This window comes from Zingiber officinale, chromosome 4B, assembly GCF_018446385.1.
Source record: "Zingiber officinale cultivar Zhangliang chromosome 4B, Zo_v1.1, whole genome shotgun sequence".
Lineage (NCBI taxonomy): Eukaryota > Viridiplantae > Streptophyta > Magnoliopsida > Zingiberales > Zingiberaceae > Zingiber > Zingiber officinale.
In genome coordinates this window covers 40,828,504-40,855,092 of record NC_055993.1, presented here as the reverse complement: position 1 = coordinate 40,855,092, position 26,589 = coordinate 40,828,504, and the positions used below count along the sequence as shown (strand labels likewise).

The following is a 26,589-nucleotide window of genomic DNA, read 5'->3' as shown; positions in this document are numbered from 1 at the left end:
ACATAGAGATTTAAATGTTTTAAGATCATATTTAGAACTTTTTATAAATAATGCAACGTCTCATCCTAATTCACAATCATATGTTTCTATGACTAAATAATTAGAATCAAGGGGTAAAGTAAGGCCTGGAAGTTGTTTTACCATAGTTTTGATCTATTTTTCTATATCAATATCCTGGTGGTTAAAGTATCTTTGTCCGGTAGCCGAAGTTTTATTATACAGTGGATCACTTATTTTTCCAATATTCTTAAGGTATGGTCTTGCATAATTCAAATGTCTCAGAAAAAATCTAAGGATTTTTATATCTTCCATTTTGTCTAGAAATTCAAGTATTTTGGTGGAGATATAAGCTTGGAGGGAAATTTTTCCTTGTACAATTTAAGTTCCAAGAAAATCTATATAATTACTAGCTAGTTTTATCTTCTTTCGGGAAACTATTAACCTATATTTATCAAATAAGTTAAATATCTTATGAAGATGTGTATAGTATTCTTCCTTGGTTTTGGAGAATGCTAATACAACATCTATATAGATACAAGTAAAAGATGAGACTCCTATGAATATATTATCCATCTTTCTTTGAAAGATTTAAGAAGCTATCTTAAGTCCAAATGACATTACTAACCATTCAAAGTGACCTTCGGGACAAGAGAATACAATACATTCTATGGAGTTTGGATGCATGCTAACTTGCCAAAATCTAAATTTTATATCAAATTTGGAATACTATTTGAATTCTAAATTTTGTTAAGAAGTTGGTCTTTGTCTGATATTTTGTAACAATCTTCATGACAATTGTCATTAAAAAGTGTATTTATAATGGATATTTTGTGGTTAGAAATTCCCAGAGTTGTAGGGATGTTCCAAACATCGTCTATTAGACATCATTGAATGTGATCCAATTGTGATCTAAGCTCAAATTGGAAAGTATCTTCTTTTTTAGAGAACTACTGAAGTTCTTGATTTCTGAACTTCATAGTTTGATAGTCATAAATATTTTTATGCTTGTGTTTCGTATTAGAAGTTGAAGTTGGTTGTAACAGCCCGAAAGATTTTATTGATCTTTCAGACTAGGAAAGTGAAGTACCATATGACTTCATAAATCCTACTTATTTACTAACCTTGATTAACACGCAAGGAGACTTAAATTCCTTAATTTCTAAACTAGAAAAATTAAAAATTATTGGAGAAAATACCACTAAATATTGGAAAAGAGATTGGATATATTGTAAACTAAACATTATTAATCTTGCTTCTTTTTTTTAATTCTTCAAAATGAATATTAGCCTTTTGAAAAGTATAAGAAAGTTGACACCGGCATCCTAGTACTAATGTGTCTAGAGTGTCACATTGAGGAAAACCTTTACTCATTGTAATCTATAGTTTTATTCTTCTACTTAGACAATATGAATACTAGGAGTAGGATTATTATACAACTATTTAAGGGCTTCACATAATTCTACAAAGTTCTGAAAAGTAGAATTTTCTCCAAGAGTTCGAATATAATTAAGTTGAAATATGCTCTAGCTACAACAAAAATCCTCATAGACATCGATTTTCCACCGATGTCTATTACATTTTCGATCGATGTCTATGAAGTCGATGTAAAAGGTCTGCCATTTTAGATATCAGGTTAAAACCGGTATAGTATCACTTAACGACACCGGTGTTCGAATCGGTTATTAACCGGTGTAGTATCACTTAACGACACTGTTTCATCAACGGTGTAAAACTGATGTAATATTATATGTTAATAACACAAGTTTTGGCAGCGGTATACGACCGATGTAATATTAGTTAATAACACCGGTTTTGCAGCGATGGAATACCGATGTAATATGTAATATGAGTATTTTTTAACAGCACAAATTTGATTTCCGAAAGAATGAAAAACCGACAGTAACAAAAAAAAATACACAAATATTCACAAATTACACAAATATTCTTCATTCAACAGTATCCATAAAATACACAAATATTCACAAATTACATAAATAATAACAGTATCCATAAAATACCCAAACATTCTTTTTATATCAAAAGCTAATAGATATCAGAATCAAGGTAGAACATTCTTTTAACAACACATCAAGGTAGAACCGCACTTCAAATGTAATCTAGCATGCATTCAGCCCACTCAAACCGCACTTCATCAATTTCAACTCTGGAGTACTTGAGATTTGTAAACTGTAAAAACACATAAATAATATATTAGTAAAGATGCAATTTTGAAAGCTGGAAATGGTAAAGATGCAATTTCGAAAGCTGAAAATGGTAAAGATGCAATTTTGATTTATTTATTTTTTTTCCAAATATCTACTCTAGCTCTAACGAGGCCAGTCTAGTTTTTCTGATCTCTATCCTTCTAACACTTCAAATCAAGCATTTTTGAAAGCTTTTCAGTCTGATTTTGCAATGAGAACTACCAATAAACTAAATTTGGAATGCAAAATATCTAAACCAAAGAAAGTCCCTTTCTAATTGATACTTGCAACAAAGATAATCTACAATACTTTATACAAAGTTAATTCATGATCAGGACCCAATAATCCACCATATGTCAAATAACTAAAACAAATATATACATGTATCAAATAAAATAGAATACTGAGTTTTTAAAGGTTGTTGTGGAAGACTATTGTTCATAATGCTTAATTCATTGAAGGATAATTGCGCGCATCCGCATACACACCAATACACATATACATATGCAATTTAGCACAAAAAAATCATTGTAAAATCTAAAACTTTCATATATGACACTTAGTATATGTTGCTTAGAATATAACATAGATAATTTTCTCCTTCTAATTAAAGTGTAGAGATTGATAAGAACCGATAGCATCATACAACAAATTACTAGGCATGATAATGGTTGAACAAAGAAATATGACTACACAACAAATCCAGTGAAGGAAGCATAGAAGAACAAAGAAAATGTTCATAGTTAACAAACAAATGAAGAGATATACTATTTATTGTACTACCTCTGCTGCCATCTTCCAAATCTCATAAGCAAGAATGCAATTGTGCCCTTTGTATGCACATGGCTAATAGACATAATAAAATAAGGAGCAAAAGCTATAAAATTCACCATCACCACGCAATCAATGAAGCAGACAAACACAAGGTGGGTTGATATGCAGTGAAAGTGTTAATTAAGTGGAACTGCAGCAAATTACCTGTTTCTATGTTGCATCATCAGTACAGTTAGCCATGTGCATGAAGATGGGGGTCTAAATCTCTGTACAGAAGATTTGGATGGTTAAGTAGTTTCTATTACTGGCTTTTACTGTAACAGATCAACTGAAAAGTGTATATCTGGTTAATTTACAAGTAATGAAGTATTCACAATCAGGAAGCTATTTAATGGTCTTCTTTCTTATCAAGAGCAGGGAATTTTCTTGATGCAAACTAGCCAATTACTGTAATCATAGGGCACTAGGTCACAAAACTCAGAAACATCGATTATGATAGGACGCTGAGATCCTAAGCAGCAATTTTACTTCAGAAAAACCTTGGAAACGATCCCAAATTCAAGAACATAAAGATCCTAACATATCTCACTTACATCCGTCAACTCTGCCTTACAGCACAACGGACAACAAGAGTGGTGCATGGTCACCAATTGCACTAGTGAAGGTTCTCCTCTCTTTTTCTCTCAAATTTGATTGGCTGACTATTTATCCTAAAAGCTAAGTTGTTAGGAAAGAGAGAAAGAGACTAGTATATACATTGATATCCTTAATAATCTCCATCTCTTTCTCCAATTCTAATTCCCTCTTTTCGTCCACTCTAGTTACTTTTGAGGGCATTTTTACTAGACTTTGGTTGGCTATTGCTGATCTTATTCTTAAGCCAAACCATCTGATTAGATTGGCAAATATTCATTTATGAATCTCTAGTAGCACAATCGAAATCTGATTAAAGACAACCTTAACAGATTGTCCACACTCTAGATTCTGCGAACCACCATATTGTCAATTGAGGCATTCTCTATCCACCAAGTAATTTGCTCCTTCTAATCTCCTTCTCAACATTAATGATAGTCAAAATCCAGTGAAAACTACACAAAGAAATATAATTAGTGTATATATGCATCTTGCAAGTTCTCAAAATAACTCTTTTATTATTTCCTTTACCACAGTTCAATGGTCAAAACTTTGACAGGAATTAATAACTACAGAAAAAAACTAAACTTTTGACAAGAATCTTTAGATGTCTTTCAGATTTTTTTTGGAAAAATACATATATACATATTAGAAACTTAACCCAAAATATAAACAGATACCAAAACTTCAGTACCTGGAACTTCTGAAACAACAAATTTGCAACACTTAAAATATGATCAAAGAAAAATACACTAATTCACCAAACAAAGAACAAGAACTTGTCCCCAGGTCATCTTAAGAAATTCCAGATATTTATCTGCAGCAGAACTACATCCTAGAAATGCCCTCATTAAGTAACAAAATTCAATCCTCAGACTACTCTGATGGGCGAGTATAAGAAGAAAAGAACAAGAATTGCTCAAAAAGGTGATGGATAAATAAAGTAAACCTTATGCATACACCAGCACATAAAACTCCTTTCATATTTCTAAGATTTTATTGATTGCGATAGAATGGACAAAGAAAAAGTGGAGTCGAAACGTACAAACAACACTAATTCTTCTAAATTCGGCATAGATGTAACAGTGTGAGATAAATGAAATTTATGAAGTAAACAAAAAATTGAAGTGTGAGATAAAAAAACTCTAGATAAAAGTGGTTGTCACCTTGGCAAACTTATCTGATGAACCTGTTAGAAAATGAGAGTCATCTGCAGATTTTGATAGGGAGGTAATCGTTTTCTGATGACCAATTTCTTTATCTGCCTCCTTCAGCAGTTTGCCAGTCTGAAATGTTCACACAAAAATACCACAATGAATACACATGTTGCCCAATGACAACAAGAATGAAATTGACTATGCTGTGATGAAGAGTTGGGTAAGGTCTTGACTAATTAAAAAATGAAATCAAATATGTCTGAAATTTTATATATCTTAGATTTTGTACTGCTATTCCTTGCAACCGATTTGATTTCCTTGGCTCATCAAGAATGAAATGATAGTTAAATTAGATATGATAACAGTCTCTTATAATTATATGTTGTCAAACGGCATGAAATTTCCTTGAAAGATAAGAGCCACCACAAAACATGGCAAACATGAAAAGTAGACCATGTGAAAGAATGATATATTAGGAACTGGTACAATAATTGTAAGGGGACTAATATGGTATCAGAGGGAAAAAAAATCCATACTTAGCTAACGTCGCATCACAAAATAGCAAATTTACATATTAGAAGATAGAAACATCCATCAAGTCTTTGGTAAATAATTCCAAGAAAATGAATAGCTTATACATAGATGATATGACTGATTCAGTAGTTTCTGCACAAGCAAACATCATGAAATGACTGTCCTATAGCAGTGAAGAGATGGTGAGAACACTAAGGTTATACATAGGTGATATGACTGATCATGCTTCAAGTGAAATCCTGACTTCCTAGGAATACAAAGTCATTGGACTAGAACTGCTAGATTAGTCGATTGACTATATTGACTAATCTGACGATAAGCAATCTATAGTGCTAGCTATAACAACATGAGCAAATTTCAGTCATGCATGAACCTACAAAGTAATAATAGTTCAATAATTATCTTGTACATTCTCGTGGAGCCTACCTCAAGGCCAAGGCAACATTATGTTGAAGAACTTAGATATGTAGTTAAGATAAAAGCTAGCATGTTCAAAGTGTAAACAGAGTATATTTTGTTTAATTAATTCCAGCTGTGTATCCATACGGCATGACGTGACTGCACGCATAGAAGTAAGCTTGGAAAAGTGTTAACAAAGTAAGCTTGGATATGGTGGATGGTGAGGTAGATGCTTCCAGTGTTTGGAAAAGTGTTAACAAAGTCAATCTTGGGCCATGTTAATAGGTCGATAAAAGTAAGCTTGTATTTTGATTGTTGCTTCTTAGATGGTGAATTATCAGATTGAGAACATCCATATTCTAATCCTGAATATGCTATAGAAGACTGATTAATACAGACTAGAATGACAATTAATGATTGAAAAAAAAGAAACATTGACTATCATTTAGAAGATGAAAATCCTTCTAGATGTCCATTAAAAACTTACTATACATTTTCTGATTCCCAGCACATAAAATCAAAACAAGTAACTGCTATAAAAAATATAAATGACTCCACAAAAGATTTGTCATGGCAAACATACCTTTCCAAAAAAAGTATCTTACAATCTTTAACCTTCAAGGCAAAGAACCAATAAAGCTTGCAAACACAAACGAAAAACATCAAATAACAAGACCTTTTTTCCAAATAATTCTTTTCTTTCTCAAAAGAAATTAAAAAGGAATATGGCATGATTTTTGAAGCTGGCAGAGTTGTTACACCTAAAAATCATATCAAACCATGTAAACGTTTTATGGATGACTACCAACAGAAATTTCCAAAGTTTATTTAAATTGAAGCTTTTGTGCAACATGAGTTCTCAAACTTCGATTTGCATGTAGTAAATAAGCATGACATGGTACATAAAGCTAATAATAACATGTTTTAGACTTATGAAGTAAAAAAACAAATTTCCTCAAGAGAATAATCATATCTATCAAGAACTATCCTTCAACAATACAGAGGAAAACAAATGAAATGAAAGAAAAGAATGAATGGGAATAGTACAGACTTCAAGAAAAAAAGGAGTCAATTTGAAGCCTATATAGCAATTCCTATAACTTGTACATGTACTTACAAGCTAGGCTCATGCTCAAGTGTAGTCTTCTCTCTATGAGGAGAAAAAATATCATTGAATTCCACAATGGAGAGACAAACCTGAAAATTGACATAAACAATAAATGAGTTCAATGCTTGAACATATAGAACATCTCATTGGTATACCCAACTTAATAAGTATGGTCAAGATTGCTACTAAATCCAGGAGTCCAATTTGTTTTTTGTAACTACAGCTAAGAAATAAAATACAAACTAACACAAACAAGTAATGGGATGGAGCATTAACCATCAATTGTAACTTGTAAGTCATTAGGTGACTTTTTGTAGTGAGAAGCAGCATAAAGGGAAATCATGCCCTGTAATATAAATGAAAAAATAGCACAAATTTAACCAAATAAAAGTACCTATAAACATATCTCACTCTCCTTGTGATATTAGAAAAGTATATCTCGATTGACATAGTAAAGGGCACATTCACTTGGATGTGGAAGTCTAGACAAATAAAAGATCATTTAGAGAATGACCTGAAAAACAATTATTTACTTTTCATCAAGAATACTAACATAGTGATATTTGGAATGTAACTTGCAACATCCAAGCAAAGTAATTCATTAAGCCATGACTTAATTGAATCCTCAGTAGCATATCTGCTAGCTTGTGCAATTCCATCTTCTTGAAAAGCTTACCAGTATATGGAGATGGAAAAACACGAGAGTTTCAGAAGCAGATAACGATGTCGTTGCCTCGCTACAGGCCACTGCTTAGACCCCCTCGTGTGCAACCGTTTGTGAACGGGCTGCCTCGTGAGGCATCGACCCCCTCGCGTGTAGCCATTCGCAAATCGACTGCTAGTAAACTAGTGGTCTAGAGAGGCTGCGACCCCCTTGAGTGTGGTCGCACCTAAAGCATCCTCTCATCGCCTGGCGAGGTTACGCACGGTGCTGCGGAGAGGGAAGAAATAAGATATAGGGTTACCTTTGAACTCCTTGCTTACTGTGAAGAGGGAAGAACCTGGTGCGCTGCAAATACGAAAGGAAAGAAGGGGTGGGAGAGAGGAAACCTAGCGGTGATAGAGGAAAGGAAAGGAGATGGAAGAAATAATGATCGAGTGGGAAGGAAAGTTTAGGTTAATATGTTTATAAAATAATGACATTTATAAAATATGTCACCATACAAAGTTTAATATGATAATTTTTATAAAAAAATAATTAATGGTAAAGAATGTCATTATAAAATATTTATAATGATATTTTTTAATAAGTGTCATATAGAAAATGTCACAATAGACTTTTTTTTCTTGTAGTGAGAGGAAGGGGCGTCGATCTAGGAAGGGGAAGGACGGTGCGATATAGATTTAGGTTTGGAGGGAAGAGTGAAGTGTTACAAATTTTGGCTAAGTATTGGGGGGAAAACTAAATTATTTTATTTCTCATAGACATCGGGTTTTAAAAACCGATGTTAAAATCGGTGTCTATTAACGAAAAAAAGACGTTCATAGACATCGGCTAAAAAAACCGATGTCTATGAACGAAAATCTGCGCTCATAGACACCAGTTTTTGAAAAAACCGGTGTAAAATACTCAAAGACATCGATTTTTGCTTAAAATCGTTGTTGTTCTACCGATGTCTATGAGGGTTTTTGTTGCAGTGTCTGATAGATTGTTCTTCCTATAAAAGATGTTTTCTAAAGTTTTTCCAACTTTGGCTTGAAGGATTTCAAGTTATTGATAATCCATTAGCCTTTGTAGTGTCTTTTTAGTTGGAGTAAGTAATATGTCATCAAAGTTTTCTATTAAAGGATTATAACCCATTTTGGAAGAACTTTGGAAGTAGTTACCACTAGACTCATATTCAATGGTTGCCATATAATAAGTCTTTTCTGGTTGAATTTTTCCATCTTCAAATATAGTGTCGATGACGAAATTAGGGTCTAATTTTTTTCTAGCGGCTTCAAGCTTTGTTTAATGAGTAAAAACCTCTATAAGAAGGATTTTTCTGCTCTAGGATAGCCATTTCTACTTCATCCTAATTGGAATAGACTCTTGCCCGAGTACTTGAGAAAATAGTGTAGCACGAAAATTTATTTCCACTCGATTTCTAAATTGTGGTTAAGAAATAGAAATTTTATTAAGTTGTCATAGGGATATTATAGGAAACCATACAAATTAGGAAATTACAAACATCTAAGCTAGGAAATTACAAATATACACATTGACTTATAAGTACAGACTGAGGGGAAAGAGCTATGGAGGATGCTTCAAGTGTGGGCAATCAACGATGCTTGAAGTATGCAGGCCTCGGGGTTATAGAAAAGGAAGCATGCATGCTTCGGGAGAAAAGGAGGAAAAGTATCCAACTAAATTGAGTCATCAAATAAGAATGAATCTTTTCGGTGGAGAAGCTAGGGCATCTTCTTTTGTGACTAAAGATAAGGAGCATCTGCTTTAGTGTTGGTCATGTCATAGTGATAGTTAGTGCTGTCAAAAGTAAGCTTTTAAATTTTCATCATATTATTATGAGTTAGCTTCTTCAGCTGTCCCCATGAAGGGGGTAAAGTTGATGGTTCAATAGAAGGTGCAGGGCTATCTTTGTTTTTTTGCAACCATTCTTTATTTTTCTTATTGTGGCAATACCTCATGTACTAGTCACTAGACCCATCCGAGGGACATTCTTCATTTTTCTTATAATAGTATTGATGGAGGATAGGATGCTGAATAAAATATTTGAATGGAAAGAAAACAATTCTTATGTCTTTTGGCCAATATATTTTTCAGTATAGATTTCTTTTATATATATATATATATATATATATATATATATATATATATAGAGGTTTGTTATGCAAGGGCTAGCATAACATGACTATATATGGAACACCTAATAACATCTATTAATAGTCTAGTAAATAATAAAGCACGGTCAAGAGTAATAAGGAAATTAAGTTCTAAGATTAAGTGGATGTTAGGGTGAAGGAGAGGTTTAATCCATAATTTGGACAAAGGAAGAGGAGAGCTAAAAGTGTCACAGTAATTAAAGAATCATAAATGAATGTTGGTAACAAACTGTGTATGAGAGTTTTTTGTCATCGAATTAGATATTGAAGTAGTAGTTTTAATAAGTGTTGGAGGTAAAATGAAGAAAATGGTAACTTTGTCAATAGTGAAATTAGTGGCTCCACTATAAAAAAAAAAATGTGTAAGATGAATTCATATCCATGAATATTAATCAAACACCGAACTCTTATATTTATGGTTCGTCCTATGTTACAGATACTGGGAGTTTTTATTAAAACTAAGTCTGAAATTGATTCATTGATCACCAAGCCTTTTCTACCATCGGAAAAAGTAGGAGGTTGTTTAAGACTGGTAGGTTTCCAAAATAGATACTCTAGTTTTAAAGAGAACATTTTGGGTACTGCCACGTACCTACTGGGTTGTTGGAATGACAATATTAAAAATTTATTATAGGCATATGTTATAAACTTGTTTTCGACAAAGTTTATCGTTCATCTTTTATCAATGACCGGATAAAAATCAACATCATCAATTATTATTTCTAGTGTTCAATTAAGGAGGCATTCTGGTAATTAAGTCGGACTATTGTTGTAGTGTGAGGTATAAATTCAGAAAACATAAATTCATATCCTCTGATAGGAATAAGTCAAGTCATCCCTGGTATGTTAAGTCATACTTTCCTTGTTAGAAGTATTATTAGGTGTTGTACAGTCAGTGACAGAACAAATGATGGGATCTGTGCGATTTTTCTTTAATTTTTTTTATTTACTATTTTTAACTCATAGGTATACCATTTTAAAATTTAAAAGTTAAATTATAATATTTAAAAATTAAATTTAAACCAAAAATTAGGTGTACACGAAATAAGATTCACTACATAATATATAAAATACTAATATCCTGTGCATCACACACTATATCTTTAACTCTAAACTTTAAACTCTAAAAAACATATGCACCCTAAATATTAAATCATAAACACTAAACCCTAAACAAAATGTTAAAAAGGATTACGCAACCTAAATATTATACCCCAAATCTTAAATCCTAAACTTAAAATAAAAAATTACAAAATTAATGCTATATTATAAATTATAAACCCTAAATCTGATGCTAAAAAAATTACACATCCTGAATACTATACTTAAATCCTAAATTTTTTTAAAAAATAAAAAATAATTACACATAATTAATACTATATCCTAAATACCAAACCTTAAACCCTAAACTTAAAAATTTTAAAAATAAAAACAAGTACTTCTTTAGCCTTAAAAGATACATATATGAAAATAAAAATGACAACCGTGAACACCTCTAGTAGCATGCGAAATGTTATTTTTTTAAATTTTTTTTAAAACTTTTGACTATGTCGATTATACCAATCAACTTTTGCTTTTAAGATTTAAAGATTAAACTATAGTATTAAGCATTAAAAAAAAAGTCTCAAATCCAAATTCAAGATGAAATGCACATGATATCAAAACTATATATATATAAATATATAGTTTAAAAGTAACATTACACTTCCCAACTATCGAGAATCAAATTTCTAACATACGAACTTCAAAATACTCGTCACTGCTATTCCATTCACTCCTAACTTCGCCCATTATCTATGCAATCTACTGGAATGCAGTAAATTGTCATATCAGTCTTCACCAGCCGAGATTACTTAGTTTTCTTGCTCTTCTGAATCAAAGAAGAACAAAATCATATAAGCATGGGGGCGTAGCACAAGTAATCCATCAATATATACCCAATCACTTACTCGCGAGCTCATATAAAGCTTTCTGCGTTCGCTTCTCAAGCTTGTCCAGTTTCTTCTGTACATCTCGTCGCAGATCCCAGTTAGGTTTCTTTGGGGCGATATTTAGAAAAGGATCCTAAACAGTGAAAAGATTTGATCAACACTCTTGAAATACAAGCAACTTTAGTCTTCTGATGAAATCTAGTTTGCTATCATAGTACCTCGATTTTCTCAGGTGCTAAAGGTGCAGCAACAATTGGATCTTCAAATTTCAGTAGCACAACTGGAGTTAACTTGCCCTCTTGCAATTGCTTGTCGTGAGGAAGGTAGTTTCTGAACTTCATACTTGGGACCCTATCAAGAATATAATTACAGAAGTAAATCTTTAAACCGGAGATGAGAGAATTCTGATCCTATGAAAACAAGATATCTTGTCACAAAACTAAAATAAATTGTGTAGTAAAACATAAAAATAAAAATACAGCAAACAAACGCCAGCTAATGAAAATGTTAATGATGTTGAAATATAAATCTCGAATATGAATATAAAACTGCAAGGCATGAAACAGTGGAATAGCTTATTTGGATGAAACTAAGGCTTTATCTCATTAAGTGGAATCCACTATATGGGTCCTCCTATTCTATTGGGCTAGATCTCCTAGTATATCCTCTACTATATTTAAATAAATGTTATCCTATTTTATCATTGCTAATCAATTCTTCTATGATCTTCTTTCTTTATTAATGTCTGCATTTATCATGGTCTCACATTGCCTAACTGAGACATTTATTAATTGCCTAAGTACATGCTCATACAACCTTAAATGTATCTCTCAAAGTTCTCCTTTAATAGGTACAACTCCGACTTTCGCTCTAATATTCATATTTTTTATCCTATTTTATCCTTATATATTTGTACATCTACCTTAACACCCCTCATCCATGTGACTCTTATTACCTATAGCATGCATATCAGTAGAGAGAAATGATGTACAAGGCAATACACGAATCTGATGATGTACATTACATTCTTGGCATTTGAGCATAGTGACATCAGAAAGAAGAATCAGCAAGGTTTTTTTATGTAGTTTCTTTATCAGCCAAACGTCTCCCTGATATTATTGTTGTAGCTGTAGGCCTTAACACAGGCCTTAATACAGAAGCTGTAGCTGTAGGCCTTGATACAGAAATGGACTACCCGAGCCTCAGAAGACTAGTGGAAGACAGTCAACAAGTTTATTCCACAACAAGCGCGGCAATAACCTCTCCATATAATCCACCGCAGGAAACAATGATGGGGCCACCAGGATACCCACCAGCAGCCCGAAACGAACAAGGCCCATCTAGGCCTATCACGGAACAAAGACCAACCACCAACATAAGGTTTAAGCGAGAACCCAATGATGAAATGTGGACCCTTCAGCACAATAGCAGGGAGGAGCTATTTTTGTTATTCCAAAAAATTTGGGACTGTTCCATGATGTATTCTCTAGATGGGAATCTATCACCAAGAACCATGTTGCAATTCAAGGTTTTACCGACCCAAAAGACAAAGCAGAGTATATATGAAAAATCTACTTGGTGAAACAGAAAAACTGGCATGGATCCAATGGAGGATGACATACCCAAATGAGTATGATGCCTTAATTAATATTGCGGACGGACAAGAAGGAACACTGAACATTCTCTCACAAATGAGGGGTATTTTCCTCCGAAGACCCTACCCAGGGATCAACTACTATTCAGGATGCTACATACAGAGACTTAGAAAAACTCTCCTTGACAATGTTAAGAACATTGTCAAATATATGAATGATTACATGAGATTAGCATCAAAAATTGGAACACTATATACCGGAGTAGAACTCTCAGAAAAATTTTGGTTTAAAATGCCGAGTAATTTAGGCAGTAGAATTAAAGCATCTTTTGATGAAAAATACTCAGGTCTCACCATTGGAGTATTCCCAAGAATATTATTTGCTTACAAATTTCTTGAACAGGAATGCAAAGAAGCAGCCTTCAAAAGATCTTTGAAGAATTTATCATTCTACAGTCAAATACCCATTCCAGGGTACTATCGAGGGCAGGAATAGCGAAAATACGGGGTTCGAAGAAGCCGAACATACAAAGGTAAACCCCATGATTCACATGCTAGAATAGAAAAGAGAAAACACTTGCTTAGAGACAAGAAATGCAAATGCTACCTCTGCGGGCAAGAAGACCATTTTGCCAGAGAATGCCCTAATGACAAAAGAAACATAAAGAGGGTAGCTGTATTTGAACAGCTAGAAATTCCGGATGACTATAACATTATGTCTGTCCAAGAAGGAGAAGCTTAAAGTGGCGCTATATTTAGTATCTCAGAAGGAGAAGATGACCTTGGGGAATTACATAGGTCAATCCAAACCTTAAACTATACTGAATCTATGTTTATGTTAGAACAGGTGGATGGAGGGTACAGACCGCAGGTAAAGGTAACAGAAGAACAACTGAATTGCCTGCATAACTGACACTCAAATGAGCCAATCTACCCCCCACAGCCGACTAACTGTACCTGCTGCAAGAGAGCCACGGTAAAAAGGGCAAGGCTTCACTGCCCTGAGTGTCTTATCACTGTATGTAACTTATGTGGCCCTTATTATTTCAATAAAGAGGTTCCAGTAGCACCGGCTGCACCAGCACCTTTCTTCCCTCAAAACCTCATACAAGAGCAGCAGTACTATATTACATAGTGTCAGGGAGAAATAGAGCGGCTACAAAAGGAAGCAAATACTACAAAACACTATATGAGGAGCTATTGCTAGAGAAACACATAAAGGAAGACTTGGCATCCATGGAAAAGGGAAAAGCGGCATTAGAAATTGAAGATGATACCAATGACGAGGTTGTCAGTATGTTATATGAAGAAACCATAAGCAAAATAACAACTGCTCAATAAGTCAGGGGATCAAGGTTAGTAAAGAACATGCTTTACAACCTAACTATTGAAATAGAAATTTCTGGTATTCCCAGGTTCTCACTCAAAGCTATTCTTGACACGGGAGCAACCACGTGCTGTGTTGACCAAAATTCGGTCCCTAAAGAAGCATTAGAAGAAAACACATTCATTTTACAATTCAGCGGTATAAATTCCCAGCAAACTGTCAGACAAAAGCTGAGACAAGGAAGAATGTATATTGGGGAAAACATATTGAGAATTCCCTACACATATAGTTTCCCTATGATCTTGGGCGACAACATACAAATGATTATGGGTTGCAACTTTATCAGGGCAATGCATGGTGGAGTACGCATCGAGGATAACATTGTAACTTTCTATAAAAATCTTACTATAATTAATACTTTGCCCTCAATAACATCTGCAACAGCCATCGAAGAACTAGAACTTGAAGAAGAAGAATATATCCAGATACGGGAAATGGTTCATTATTCGGAAAAATCCTCGCAAGAATTCAAGGAAGACTTCCACTCTATATTAGAAGATCTTAAAGAACAAGGCTTTATCGGGGAAAATCTTCTCTTACACTGGTCCAAGAACCAAGTAGTATGTCATCTGGATATCAAAAATCCAAACTTTATTATTGAGGATCGGCCACTTAAGCATTTAACCCCACAGTAGGAGGCTTTTTCCAAACATGTCAAGGCATTATTAAATATTGGGGTAATTCGTCCAACCAAGAGCCGTCACAGAACTACCGCTATTATAATTAATTCCGGCACAACTATAGATCCAAAAACAAACAGAGAAATCAAAGGCAAGAAGCGCATGGTTTTCAATTACAAGCGCCTTAATGATCTCACTCATAAATATCAATACAGCATGCCCGGAATTAATACCATCTTAAAGAAGGTCAGCAATAGCAGAATCTATTCTAAATTCGACCTCAAAAGCGGATTTCATCAAGTAGTCATGCACCCAGAATCCATTGAATAGACTGCTTTTTGGGTCCCAGGTATAATGCCATTCGGTTTGAAAAATGCTCCTGCCATTTTCCAAAGAAAAATGGGCAACTGTTTGAAGACTTCATTGCGATATATATTGATGACATCCTGGTTTTCTTTCAAAATTCAAAGGAACATTCACATCACTTAAAAATTATGCTAAATATATGCCAAAGAAATGGACTAATCCTAAGTCCAACAAAGATGAAGGTAGCAGTAACAAAAATAGAATTCCTTAGGGCTATTCTCGGAGAACGACGAATAAAGCTACAACCCCATATCATTTCAAAGATTGCTGATTTCCAGAAAAAAGAGTTACAATCTACCAAAGGAATGCGATCTTGGTTAGGGCTATTAAATTATGCAAAGAACTACATTCCTAACCTGGGCAAAATGCTAAGTCCGCTATATGCAAAAATAAGCCCAACGGGAAATAAACGGATGAATGACCAAGACTGGGCCTTAGTAAAAAGCAGTAAGGGGAGTGTCAAGAACCTACCAGATCTTGAAGTACCCCTAGAAGAATGCTTTATTCTTCTAGAAGTAGACGGCTGAATGGAGGGCTGGGTGGAATATGCAAATGGAAACTACAAAAACATGACCCAAGAAGCTCAGAAAAGATATATGCCTATGCTAGTGGCAAATATAATCCCCCAAAATCCATAATAGACGCAGAGATTTATGCTGTCATGAATTCCCTTGAAGCCCTCAAAATCTACTTCTTAGATAAAAAGGAGTTAATCATTCGAACAGACTGCCTAGCAATCATTAGTTTCTTTGGAAAATCCACAACAAATTAACCCTCTCGAGTCAGGTGGCTAGCCTTCACAACTACATCACTAGAATGGGCATAAACATTAGTTTTGAACATATTGAAGATAAGGATAATCAGCTTGTCGATGCCCTTTCAAGATTAATTAATTCCCTTATTCTTGCAGAATGGCCGAAACAGGCAGAGACACTAGACAAGCTGGGCCTAGTAGCCATGACATTACAAGAAGTAGAGAGGAAGCCCAACAAGGAGGCCCAGAAACAAATGATCCATATATTATTAACATTGACAGGCTCGATGAACGATACAAAAGCCTCTTGCTCTACCTACGACAATGAATACGACAAGGAATACAACTCGCTGAACATGACGACATCATGGAGAAACTTATACAACTCCAAAGGAAAGCCTCAGAGCAAGCCGTCTTGGCCATACAACAACTCAGAAATCTCCACGCTGCAAAACTACAAGAATGCAAAAGTAGGAGCACCAGGGATAGTTACTGGAGAGAGTGGTACCCTACTACAAAACAAATTGATGAACAGCTGGAAGCAGCCTAGAACCTAACAAAAGACTCAATCCAAAGAATGGCAAACTTCTTGCATTAAGAGACAGGCGAAAGTGGTGGACCCATCACCAGTCCAATAAAGCAATAAAGCATGCATTGTAAGATCACGAGCTAAAGATTCATAACCTATAAAAAGGCTTGTAGTACTATGTTAATGGACAAGTGTGCAAACACGAATTAAAGAAAAATATTCGTGATCTAAAAAGAGGATTCGTTCTTATCAGGAAGGAAAGTGATGAATAACAATGGGGCCCAATGAGCACCCAATTCATCGTTTCCCTGCCTATAAGTAACCCTTCCTCTCCTCCCCTTGCAGATCATCAGGCATAACCCGAGCTCTACTGGGGTCTTGTGGTCTTGTGTAATCTACCGAATTAATAGAATCTGTGAGTTCTCTTGTCATCTCTCTCCTTATTTCTATTAATTTCTTTACATACTTCTACGTCTCCAAGCCACGCCTCCGAAAATGGAACTTGAGCAGCCACTATTGGCGCAGAAATGAAATGCAAGTCCTGATATTAGATTTTATCGAAAAAGAATATACTGATGGTAATCTAATTTATACTTCATAGCGATTTTCTTTTCAGTACTAACATAGGTGGTTTCATAACTAATGACCTAGAAATGGTCGTTCAATCCAACTAAAAGGCAACTCAACTACCTAAATGAACAAAAAAACTTCAACTTACATGTTCAAAAATACTCGAATTACGTTCACAGCCTGAAGAAGAGTATGAGGTTTAAAATCTTCATTGCAAATGTTTTTAATTCAGACGTTGATGCACCATAAGAAGACCACCAATCAGCTTGAAATACAAAAACATATAAATTATAAGATTAACTTTATTACCATCCAATATTAATATTGAACAATATATTATTTATAAATTTACCTGGTGATTTTAAAGTTCTTTGTCGGATAGCCATTGGCAAACCAAAAAGTCCTGCTTTCTTGTATTTTTCCAATTGATTTGTGATTCTATCTTGTAAATCCTCACCTCTCACCAGTCTAGATATGGACTTGTATAAACCCTCCATCACTTCTGTATCATTTTCTGTGGGTTTGAGTAAAAACACTCTGGATTCAAGAAATATCCGGCTACGTGCAAAGGTTGATGGAGTTGAACATTCCATTTTTTGTCAATAAATTCAAAAATGCTCCGATATTTCTCTTCATTATTGTTAAATGATGCAGTGATAGCTTCTTTGGTCCTATCCATTGACTCATAAATATAACCCATAGGAGACCTTTTTTTCACCGTCTACCAGCTATAATACTTTCACCAATGGATCACCAACTTTTAATGAAAAAAATCATATTTTTCCAAAAAAGAATGCATCAATATCACATCTGCTACACGTTTTCATGTAGCCTCTCTAGAAAATTGACTATTTGCCCACTTTTCAGATGTAAACATTTTTCTCAGGTTTGCTTGTTGTATATAAAACCGCTTTAAAGTCAAAAAAACAGTTGCGAAACGTGTCTTTGTGGTTCTTACCATGTCTCTCTGTCCAGTAAACTCTCTCATCATGCTCAATACTTGTGGTCTGTTGTAAATATAATCATTCACCATCAACGCCTGTTCATTCAACCTCTTTCTATTGCCCCCAACTAAACGTAGCTTGTATCGATAAATGCCACCATTTGTTATTTTACCAAAAAAAAATGCAATTGACAATATTTAGAATTTTAGGATCTGAAAATGTTGCATAATTCCAAGCAATATCGTTTCAAGTTGATGGAATTGTTGACATGGTTAAGAATCAAGACCACTGAAATCAATCAATAAACAAATATAAAACAGGAAAAAAAATTAATTATAGAATATAAATCTGATTTATATGAATTAATAAAATTTATTAGAATTTTTTATTTTAAATAAATATTTATAAATTTAACTATGATTTACTAATTTATATGAATTAATAAAATTTATTAGATTTTTATTTTAAATATATTTTTTATATATTTAAATTTTAAATCTGATTTACTGATTTATTTGAATTAATAAAAATTTTAATTTTTTAAATTTTAAATATATTTTTTATATATTTAAATCTGATTTATTTAAATTAATCAGATTTTTTATATTTAAAATATATTTTTTATAAATTTTAAATCTGATTTATAGTAATTAATAAAATTTATTAGGTTTTCTTAATTTTAAATATATTTTATAGAAATTTTATATCTAATTTATGTTAATTAATAAGATTTATTAATTTTTTATTTTAAATATATTTTTATATATTTTATTAGAATAATTTAAATAGGCTTTATAAAAATCTATTTGAAATACCCCATTTAATCCCTCATTTAAGTTAGGAATTATTTGATTTAATAAATCTAAAAAAAAAAAGTAGCGTCATGATCGCGATTGCGACCACGACACCGGAGGCGTTGGACACTTCCGGCGCCGCCGGAGGCGTCGTAGGACGCCTCCGATGCTGCCAGAAGCTTGCCACGACGCGTCCCAAGGTGCCGAAAGCGTCATCGGACGCCTCCGGCGGCACCAGAAGCGTCCTGCAACAGCGCGACGCATCCGAAGCCACCGGAAGTGGCGCGGGATACTCGCGAGATGCGCGTTGGAAAAATTCATAGTCTGATGAGCAAAAATAACAAAAACAAAGCACTTACCTTCAAAGCGATCGAAGAAGCAGATCGGCAGAGGCAGACGAAGAGGCAACGTTTGAAGCAGATGAAGATTAAAAAGGTTTAGGGCTTTAAACTTATTTAAAAAAAACAAACAAAATAGGAAATTTTTGTGCTTCACGCGAAAGCGAACGTTTCGCTTTTACACAAAGCGCACGCTTCCTATACTTGTCGCACTGCCGAGTTCACAAAAGCGTGAAGCTTGCGCCTCGCACTTAATCGAGCGAAGCGAGCACTTTTGACAAGTATGGTCTCTTCCAATCAACATGATTACAATGATTTCTCCTCTCTCAAAGACGATTAAAAATAAAGCTAGAGATTAATGAGATCTTGAGTCTAAGTCTTCAAGTTTGATTCAAGCCCTTGGAAACTTTTAAGCACTTGTTCACAAGAGAATAGAGATTAATTTTTCTACAATTTGTCAAGATTAAAGCTCCACAAGAGCTTTATATAACAAGCTTTCCAATGACTCCATTTAATTCGCCTCTAATCGACTAGAGGGAGAAAGTCCACCAATTGAAATTCAATGACTATATTGTCATTCAATTGGAATTCACCTCCAGTCAACTATTCGATGCTTTAGTCAACTGGAATCATATTCAATTGATTGTTGCTCAAACAGAATCATTTTCTTTACGAAACCCCTCACGATTAGTCAATTCAATAGTAGATTGACATGCTCTAATTGATTGAAATCAATTGGATCCTCGATAGTCCCTCCTTCACTTGGCTTACATCTATCATAGTTTACAGAAAGTCCTAGGACGGAACTAAGTCGGCAAGCCATGACTTAGGACAAATTACTCTCCATCAAATTGCAATTAAATCACTAGCTAAACACATTGTCTAAAATGATGTTCCCCAAAGATAAAAGCTCTAAGACTACAATTACTCTAATAATCTTTAATAGCTTTCATGCCTCAATATCCAATGCTTCATGCCCTAGAGTCCACTTTATAGCCTAGAGTTCATCTCATTCCAGGCCTTCGATTTATCAAATGCACCAAGCTCCCTAAGTTCACTCCTCTATCCAATATTCCATGCCTATGAGTTCACCTTGTTTTGGATTGTCAATCTCAATTATAACCACTAAATGCTCCATGCCTAGAGTTCACCACATGTCATATCTTTGATCCATCAAATACACACGCTCCTTGATCTTGTTCTATGTCATCTAATCCTCCATGTTTAAAACTCCACCTTGTTCTGGGTCATCAAGTCATTGAGTAAACACCAACTTGACCATGTTGTTAACCAGCTTTGCAAAATCCATATGCATTATTCCAAGTCCCTGTACACTTGATGCAATGTGTTGTAACACGGACAAAACCTAACTTAAATTCTTACTAACACTTTAAAATACCCTAGTCGAATCTGATCACATATAAGCATTGTTTCCCCAACACATACATTATGTTACATTAATCTCACCTGTTTCCTTAGCTGACATCCATTTGTTTTTGCCTCTCGGTTTGCCGAGGCAAATACAAAGGGTGTTGAATTGAGAAGACAGGTGTCAATTCTAAGGCATATCCATCCATCATAGGATTTCTCACACTGATCTTTTGAGGCCTCATTTTTTCTCTTTTCTTTTCACATTGATTTTCTTTTGGTATAATGTTAGTTTGTCTTTAAATGCTTTCAATAAAAACATTTATCAATAACGTGTGTTTGTTTATCTTATCTTTCTGCATGCTTTATGGTAGCATATAGTTACAGATTGTGTCATGTGCATGTGTTGTATGATAAAATTGTCATGGTGGTAACTGAACTGATCTTATTCAATAGCATAGTTATTTAAGGCGTGAGGTGCCCAAAAGTGTATCGGTGTTGTGTGGCCTGAGGCGCTAGGCGCAAGGTGAGACGCAAGCCTTACCGAAGTAAGACGTTTTAGGTATAAATTTTTACAATTCAAATATATATAAACAATTTCTGCTAAAATATTTCACTACTAAAATTCAAATATTTCATAAACTATTAAACAATAATGTAAAAATAAAATTCACTAACAAACAAATATTAAAATAGTTTATCTTCATATCAAAATCAAACTTCAAATTAAAGAAAAAACAAATTTCAAATCATCAAAACCTTCATCATCTTTTGCAATCATATCATTATCATCAAGGTAAAACCTCAATAAGGAGAGGAAAATTGTACATTCAGCGCACCTTACCTCTCAAAAGGCGAGTGCTTCATTCAAGTATTGCACCTGGGTCACTGCCTAGGCGCAAATGGCACGCCTGACTGCACCTTGCGCCTAGGAGCAGCTAGGCGCACATTTTTCACAACTATGTTCAATAGGATGATAAACTATTTGTGCTCTGACAATTTATCATTTCCTAAACGAATAAGCAAATCCTTAATATATATTGCACCACTAAAGGGGTCAAAAAGTGTTTATCATGCTCCCTACTAACAGAATGCCCTGTTTGAACAAATGAAGACTAACGAGGCCTAATGATTTGCTCCAGACATTTCTTGTTCTATGTTGTAGGGTTGTGATCCCTAAATAACTTATCCTTATAGCAGAATAATACTAATAACAAAGTCATGAATGGCGAGTAGGACTTACTCGTCCTCTTCAGTCTCCTCAGCATCTTCTAGATTTCTATCATGCTTTTTTGTGTCATCATCTGGTGTTTCTAGAAGCACTTTGGCCATTTTAAGAGTTTTTAGCCATTCACGGCGTTCAGCAGCAGCTTTTTCAATAGCATTTTCCTCTGTATCCATATCACGTCCTGGTTCATGGTTATAAGATAAATTAGTATGTTGAATCCACATCCCATAATAAAATCTTCTAGTATGGCACAAGAAGCGGGTAATAGAAACATTGAATTGCTGTTGAAAATTGTCTGTGTCAGTTATGGCGCATGGCTTCAATTCTACATGAAACACAATATATTCTGTGAATACCAAAGAATAACAAGCCAGATGAAGGAAATAGGATCATATTGCAACAAAATAGTGTTACATTAAGAAAAATTGAACACAAATTTGCCAGTGAGGATCCTTCTACATGAGACTTCCAAGTAATTTCTCAAAAGAAGGCATTTTTTTTCATCTGCTCAAACCAACTACCAATTTCGCATGGAAAAACCCAAATCTTCGCATAGAGAAAATTGAATTGCCATGCATTTTCAAAATCGGCCCACGGTCCACCCATATGGGGAAAACACAAATATCCAACATAGATAGCTAAAAATGGAGGAGGAAACACAGATAACGAACTACAATCTAAATCCTATCAAGGGAGAAATAAGGAGGAAAAATCCTTAAAACTGTGCTATCAATTTCGTTCACAAAATCGAATGCCGTGTCAGAGAGGAGCACAAGTGTGAAGCGAAGGCGCAGGACAGGTGGAGGGAGAGAGAGGAGAGAACAAGAGGCCGTGAAGAAGGAGCTACGAACCTGAGTGCCGAGGGGCGGCAGCAGTTACCTCGGCAGAGGCGGATGGAAACTAGGGTAACAAGATACGGGACCACGAGATATATCGATTGTCAGGTGGCAACCGGTAACGAGGCCTGTCGAGAAGGGAAAACCAAGTTAGCGGAATTGTTTTGATATACGAAGTATTTTTTTATTTTCAATTTTTTTTTATTGAAATGGAAAAATAAAAGCAAAAACCAATATTTGTCCTCTCCTGTAAAATTAATTATTAAAATCATTTACGTTCCGGATTTATCTATGTAAAAAAATAATAATTCTATTTAGTATCATTGGCTATATTTAAAGGTGTGTTTAATTTAAATTATTATATATAATCTTAATTAACATAATTAAAATTATAAAAAATAAAATATAATCAAATATTATTTGATTCAATATAAATAATGTAATAAAAATTTATTTATTATTGAAAGTTTAATAAATAATCTATCTTAATAGTTTACTATATTACCCTCAATTACAAAACTAATTATACATAATATTATTATTATTATTATTTAAACGGTATGTTTTTCCTTTTTTTAATATTTTTTATCTCTTCTTTTTCACCTTTTAACTTTTCTTTTTCACCTTTATTTCTTTATGTGTTTTTTCCCTTTTTCTCTTTATTTTTTATTTTTTATTTTTTTATTATTTTTATGTTTTTTAAATTTTAAAAGTTTTTTTTAAAAAAATATATATTTTTAAAAGTTTTTTACGTCTTTCTATTTTTATGTTTTCCTATTTTTTCTATTTTTATGTTTTTTCTATTTTTTCTATTTTTCTATTTTCTTCTATTTTTTATTTTTTTATATTTTTAAAATTTTTACATTTTTTACTTTTTTACGTTTTTTATTTTTTATTTTTATATATATATTTTTTACATTTTCCTATCTTTTTACGTTTTTTTTTTACGTTTTTCTAGTTTTGATAAAAAAAAATTCGTTAACTCCATAATTAAGCAAAATTTTGATTTTTCGAGATTTTTCGATTTCGGGTTGCATGCCTCTTTTACTAACGTATCGGACATGAAATATTACTCTAGAATTATCAATTACCTAAACCAAATAGTATTTTTGTTGATAAACTTCGATGGATAACAAAGGTTATCAAGGATAACCTTCAACTAAACGCATCCTAAGGGTGATCGATCTGACCCCATAAAAATTTTTTATTAGTCATCATGATAAATCGAGAAGTGCACGTGAAGACTAGCCAGAAGTTCAACATTTTTTATTTATACCACTATTTAAAAGAAAAATTCGTATAAATATTTCATAATTAGATGTCAAATCATGAATATCTAAATGATAATAAATCCCTACTGTGACACTGAATGTCCTAGTAGCATATAGCATTTAAAGAGAACGGATATAGTCTTCAAATTAATTGATTTGATTTATAACAAGATACTTAAAATATCTCTATCCCTTTTAAAATAGATTTAATTAAAATTGGATGATCTTTGTTTAAAAATGATATGGCATACTAAAGTAGGGATGTCAATTCAACGAAGATTCGGGTTGGATCAAAACATAATATTATTAAAAAAAAATAATTTGAATCTAATCTGAATTCAAACTCAATTAAAAATCCTAAATTCAAATTTAGATAATTCAACTAATCTGAATAATCCTTCTATTTCTATAATTTTTTATTTTTATTTTAATAATTTATTATTATTATACTAACATTCTATTATTATAGACATAAAATATCTCATTTTTAAAATAAAATTTAATTTAACTTTAAAAAACTCTTAAATCCCCAATTCGAATGAATCAATCTGCATCAATCCAAACTTAATCAAAATTCGATCCAAATATAAACCAATCTAAAAACTTCTAATCTGATTTCACTTCGAATATGAAAACTGCCAATCCTAGCGCGATGCTTTTGAGACTAACTCGGATTGAATTCACAGATCGGATCTATTTTTTGACACATGTACTGAAGCCACTCTAAAGTAATGCAATTTTGATAAAGTTGCTCATGAAGCGAAGAATATTTTAGATAGCAAATTTCAAATGAAGCGATATTTTAATAATTTTTTTTAATGAAGGATGATTTTTTGATAATATAAATAATTAAGGAGTTTTACAAATATAAAGAAAGGCAAATAATCATAATAACATCTGATGCGATAATACAGGGAGCCTATCAAATATTAATTAAAGACAAGAACAACAGTCGACATGAATATCAAGATTAAAGATAAAGAATCATCTGGTCATCAAAGTTGTTCGAGCTAGCAACAACGAGCCGGGTGGGCCAAAAGGGTTCATTCGATCAGGAGGCTCACCTGGGCAAATCGCTCATCTGGCCTAGTCCACTATAGAAAGGACATTAGATGCTCAGCTATGACAACCCTGCAAAGGCTAGTTCGACCGAACCGCATGGCCGGTCACGCAAGGAACCACCTACAGAGCCGAGTGACCGTGGAGAAGAATAGTTGAGATTGACCAGGCGGGGAATCCCAATCGAGCGGCTCCCCTGCTCGGCCAAATAGTGAGACCTCTTGCTTAGCTCATTGTATCCTTCTTGGTGTTGGTGCCGCTGACAACAAGTCATGGTCAACAGACAAATAGTACTACAAAAGCTTCCACTGTCATATTAGGGATTTGCACGCCCTGTTAAGAAATGGTGTCAGAGACACTTTTCTAATGTGTATTTTCATAGGACAGTTAGGAAAATGTGCACCTGCCTTAAGAAGCATGCATATATACTACTTGAGCACTATATAAAGGGGGGCTCAAACATCGACGGAGGTATGCGTTATTTGTGCTAGATCTTTTGCTATTGCTATAGTTCTTTACTGCCTTTCTAGTATTTCGATTACTGACTTGAGAGTTGGAGGATCAATACCGAGGACCCCTTCCCTAGTCTAGCACTAACATTCTTGGTTTTATAAATCGGAAAGGAGTTTTCACAAGGTCAACCGTTGAGCCACATCCCTAGCTAGTTGTCTCCACCATTTTCGGGCAGGATCATATTGGCGTCGTCCATGGGAACACAATTTGTATCCGAGACGTGGAAATGGAAGACGCTAGATGACTCATGACTATGACACTAACAAAGGAGGAGTTGGACATGCTGATACAAGCCCGAGCTGCTAAGATGGTGGAGCAGCAACAACCAGTGATGGTCAAGCGCCAAGTAAATTAACCTGCGGCGTCAGCAGCATGAGAGCAGGCCGGCTATAGAGACCGAGCGAAAAATATGTTCGTTCGGGGGAAAAACAAGAAGTCGGTCAACGATGTCACCAAGCTAGAAGCTTCATGGGGGGACCATATAAAGTTATTCAGAAGCTTCGCTCGAAAGTTCACTATTTACAAGATGAAGATAGGAGAAAGCTCGAGTGGCCCTGGAGTGCAAGTCATCTCCAGTTCTATAGGGCTTGGTGGGAGGTGCGTGTTTAAATTCAGATACACTTGTAAAGGCATCTATTATGTAAGTGCAGGGAAATAATGAATGAAAAATGTCCTAGATTCTTGTGTCGATCGGCTAAGATAAAAGTCGAGCAGCGACTATAAACTCTTGTGCTTCATCACTAGAAAGTCGAGCGGCGACTATAAACTCTTGTGCTTCATCACCAGAAAGTCGAGCGGTGACTATAAAACCTTGAGCCTAAAAGACAACAGCTAAGCGACGACTATAAACCTGGG

At 34.1% G+C, this 26,589-nt stretch overlaps 1 protein-coding gene and 1 long non-coding RNA gene across 5 annotated transcripts; both read right to left on the bottom strand.

Moving 5' to 3' along the window:
• Positions 1–2,122: 2,122 nt before the first annotated feature.
• LOC121974987 lies at positions 2,123–7,906 on the bottom strand. 3 transcript variants are annotated; one of them, XR_006110176.1, is made up of 5 exons: positions 7,204–7,906; positions 6,819–6,898; positions 4,778–4,897; positions 3,183–3,244; positions 2,129–2,187 (listed from the first exon to the last, which is right to left on the bottom strand). It is a non-coding gene; the product is annotated as an uncharacterized LOC121974987 (long non-coding RNA). The 3 variants fall into 3 exon arrangements; XR_006110177.1 differs by lacking the exon at positions 3,183–3,244 and having other exon boundaries at positions 2,123–2,187; XR_006110178.1 differs by lacking the exon at positions 2,129–2,187 and having other exon boundaries at positions 2,196–3,244; positions 7,086–7,906.
• A 3,379-nt stretch (positions 7,907–11,285) lies between these two features.
• On the bottom strand, positions 11,286–23,058 carry LOC121974986 (coiled-coil domain-containing protein 12-like). Of its 2 annotated transcripts, XM_042526314.1 has the most exons (6): positions 22,907–23,005; positions 22,328–22,380; positions 22,071–22,236; positions 11,782–11,914; positions 11,582–11,696; positions 11,286–11,502 (listed from the first exon to the last, which is right to left on the bottom strand). In XM_042526314.1, exons 3-6 carry the CDS (start codon positions 22,226–22,228, stop codon positions 11,486–11,488), a joined length of 423 nt encoding a protein of 140 aa, XP_042382248.1. In that variant the 5' UTR covers positions 22,229–22,236; positions 22,328–22,380; positions 22,907–23,005; the 3' UTR covers positions 11,286–11,485. The 2 variants fall into 2 exon arrangements, with proteins under 2 accessions (XP_042382248.1, XP_042382247.1); XM_042526313.1 differs by lacking the exon at positions 22,328–22,380 and having other exon boundaries at positions 22,907–23,058.
• Positions 23,059–26,589: the final 3,531 nt, after the last annotated feature.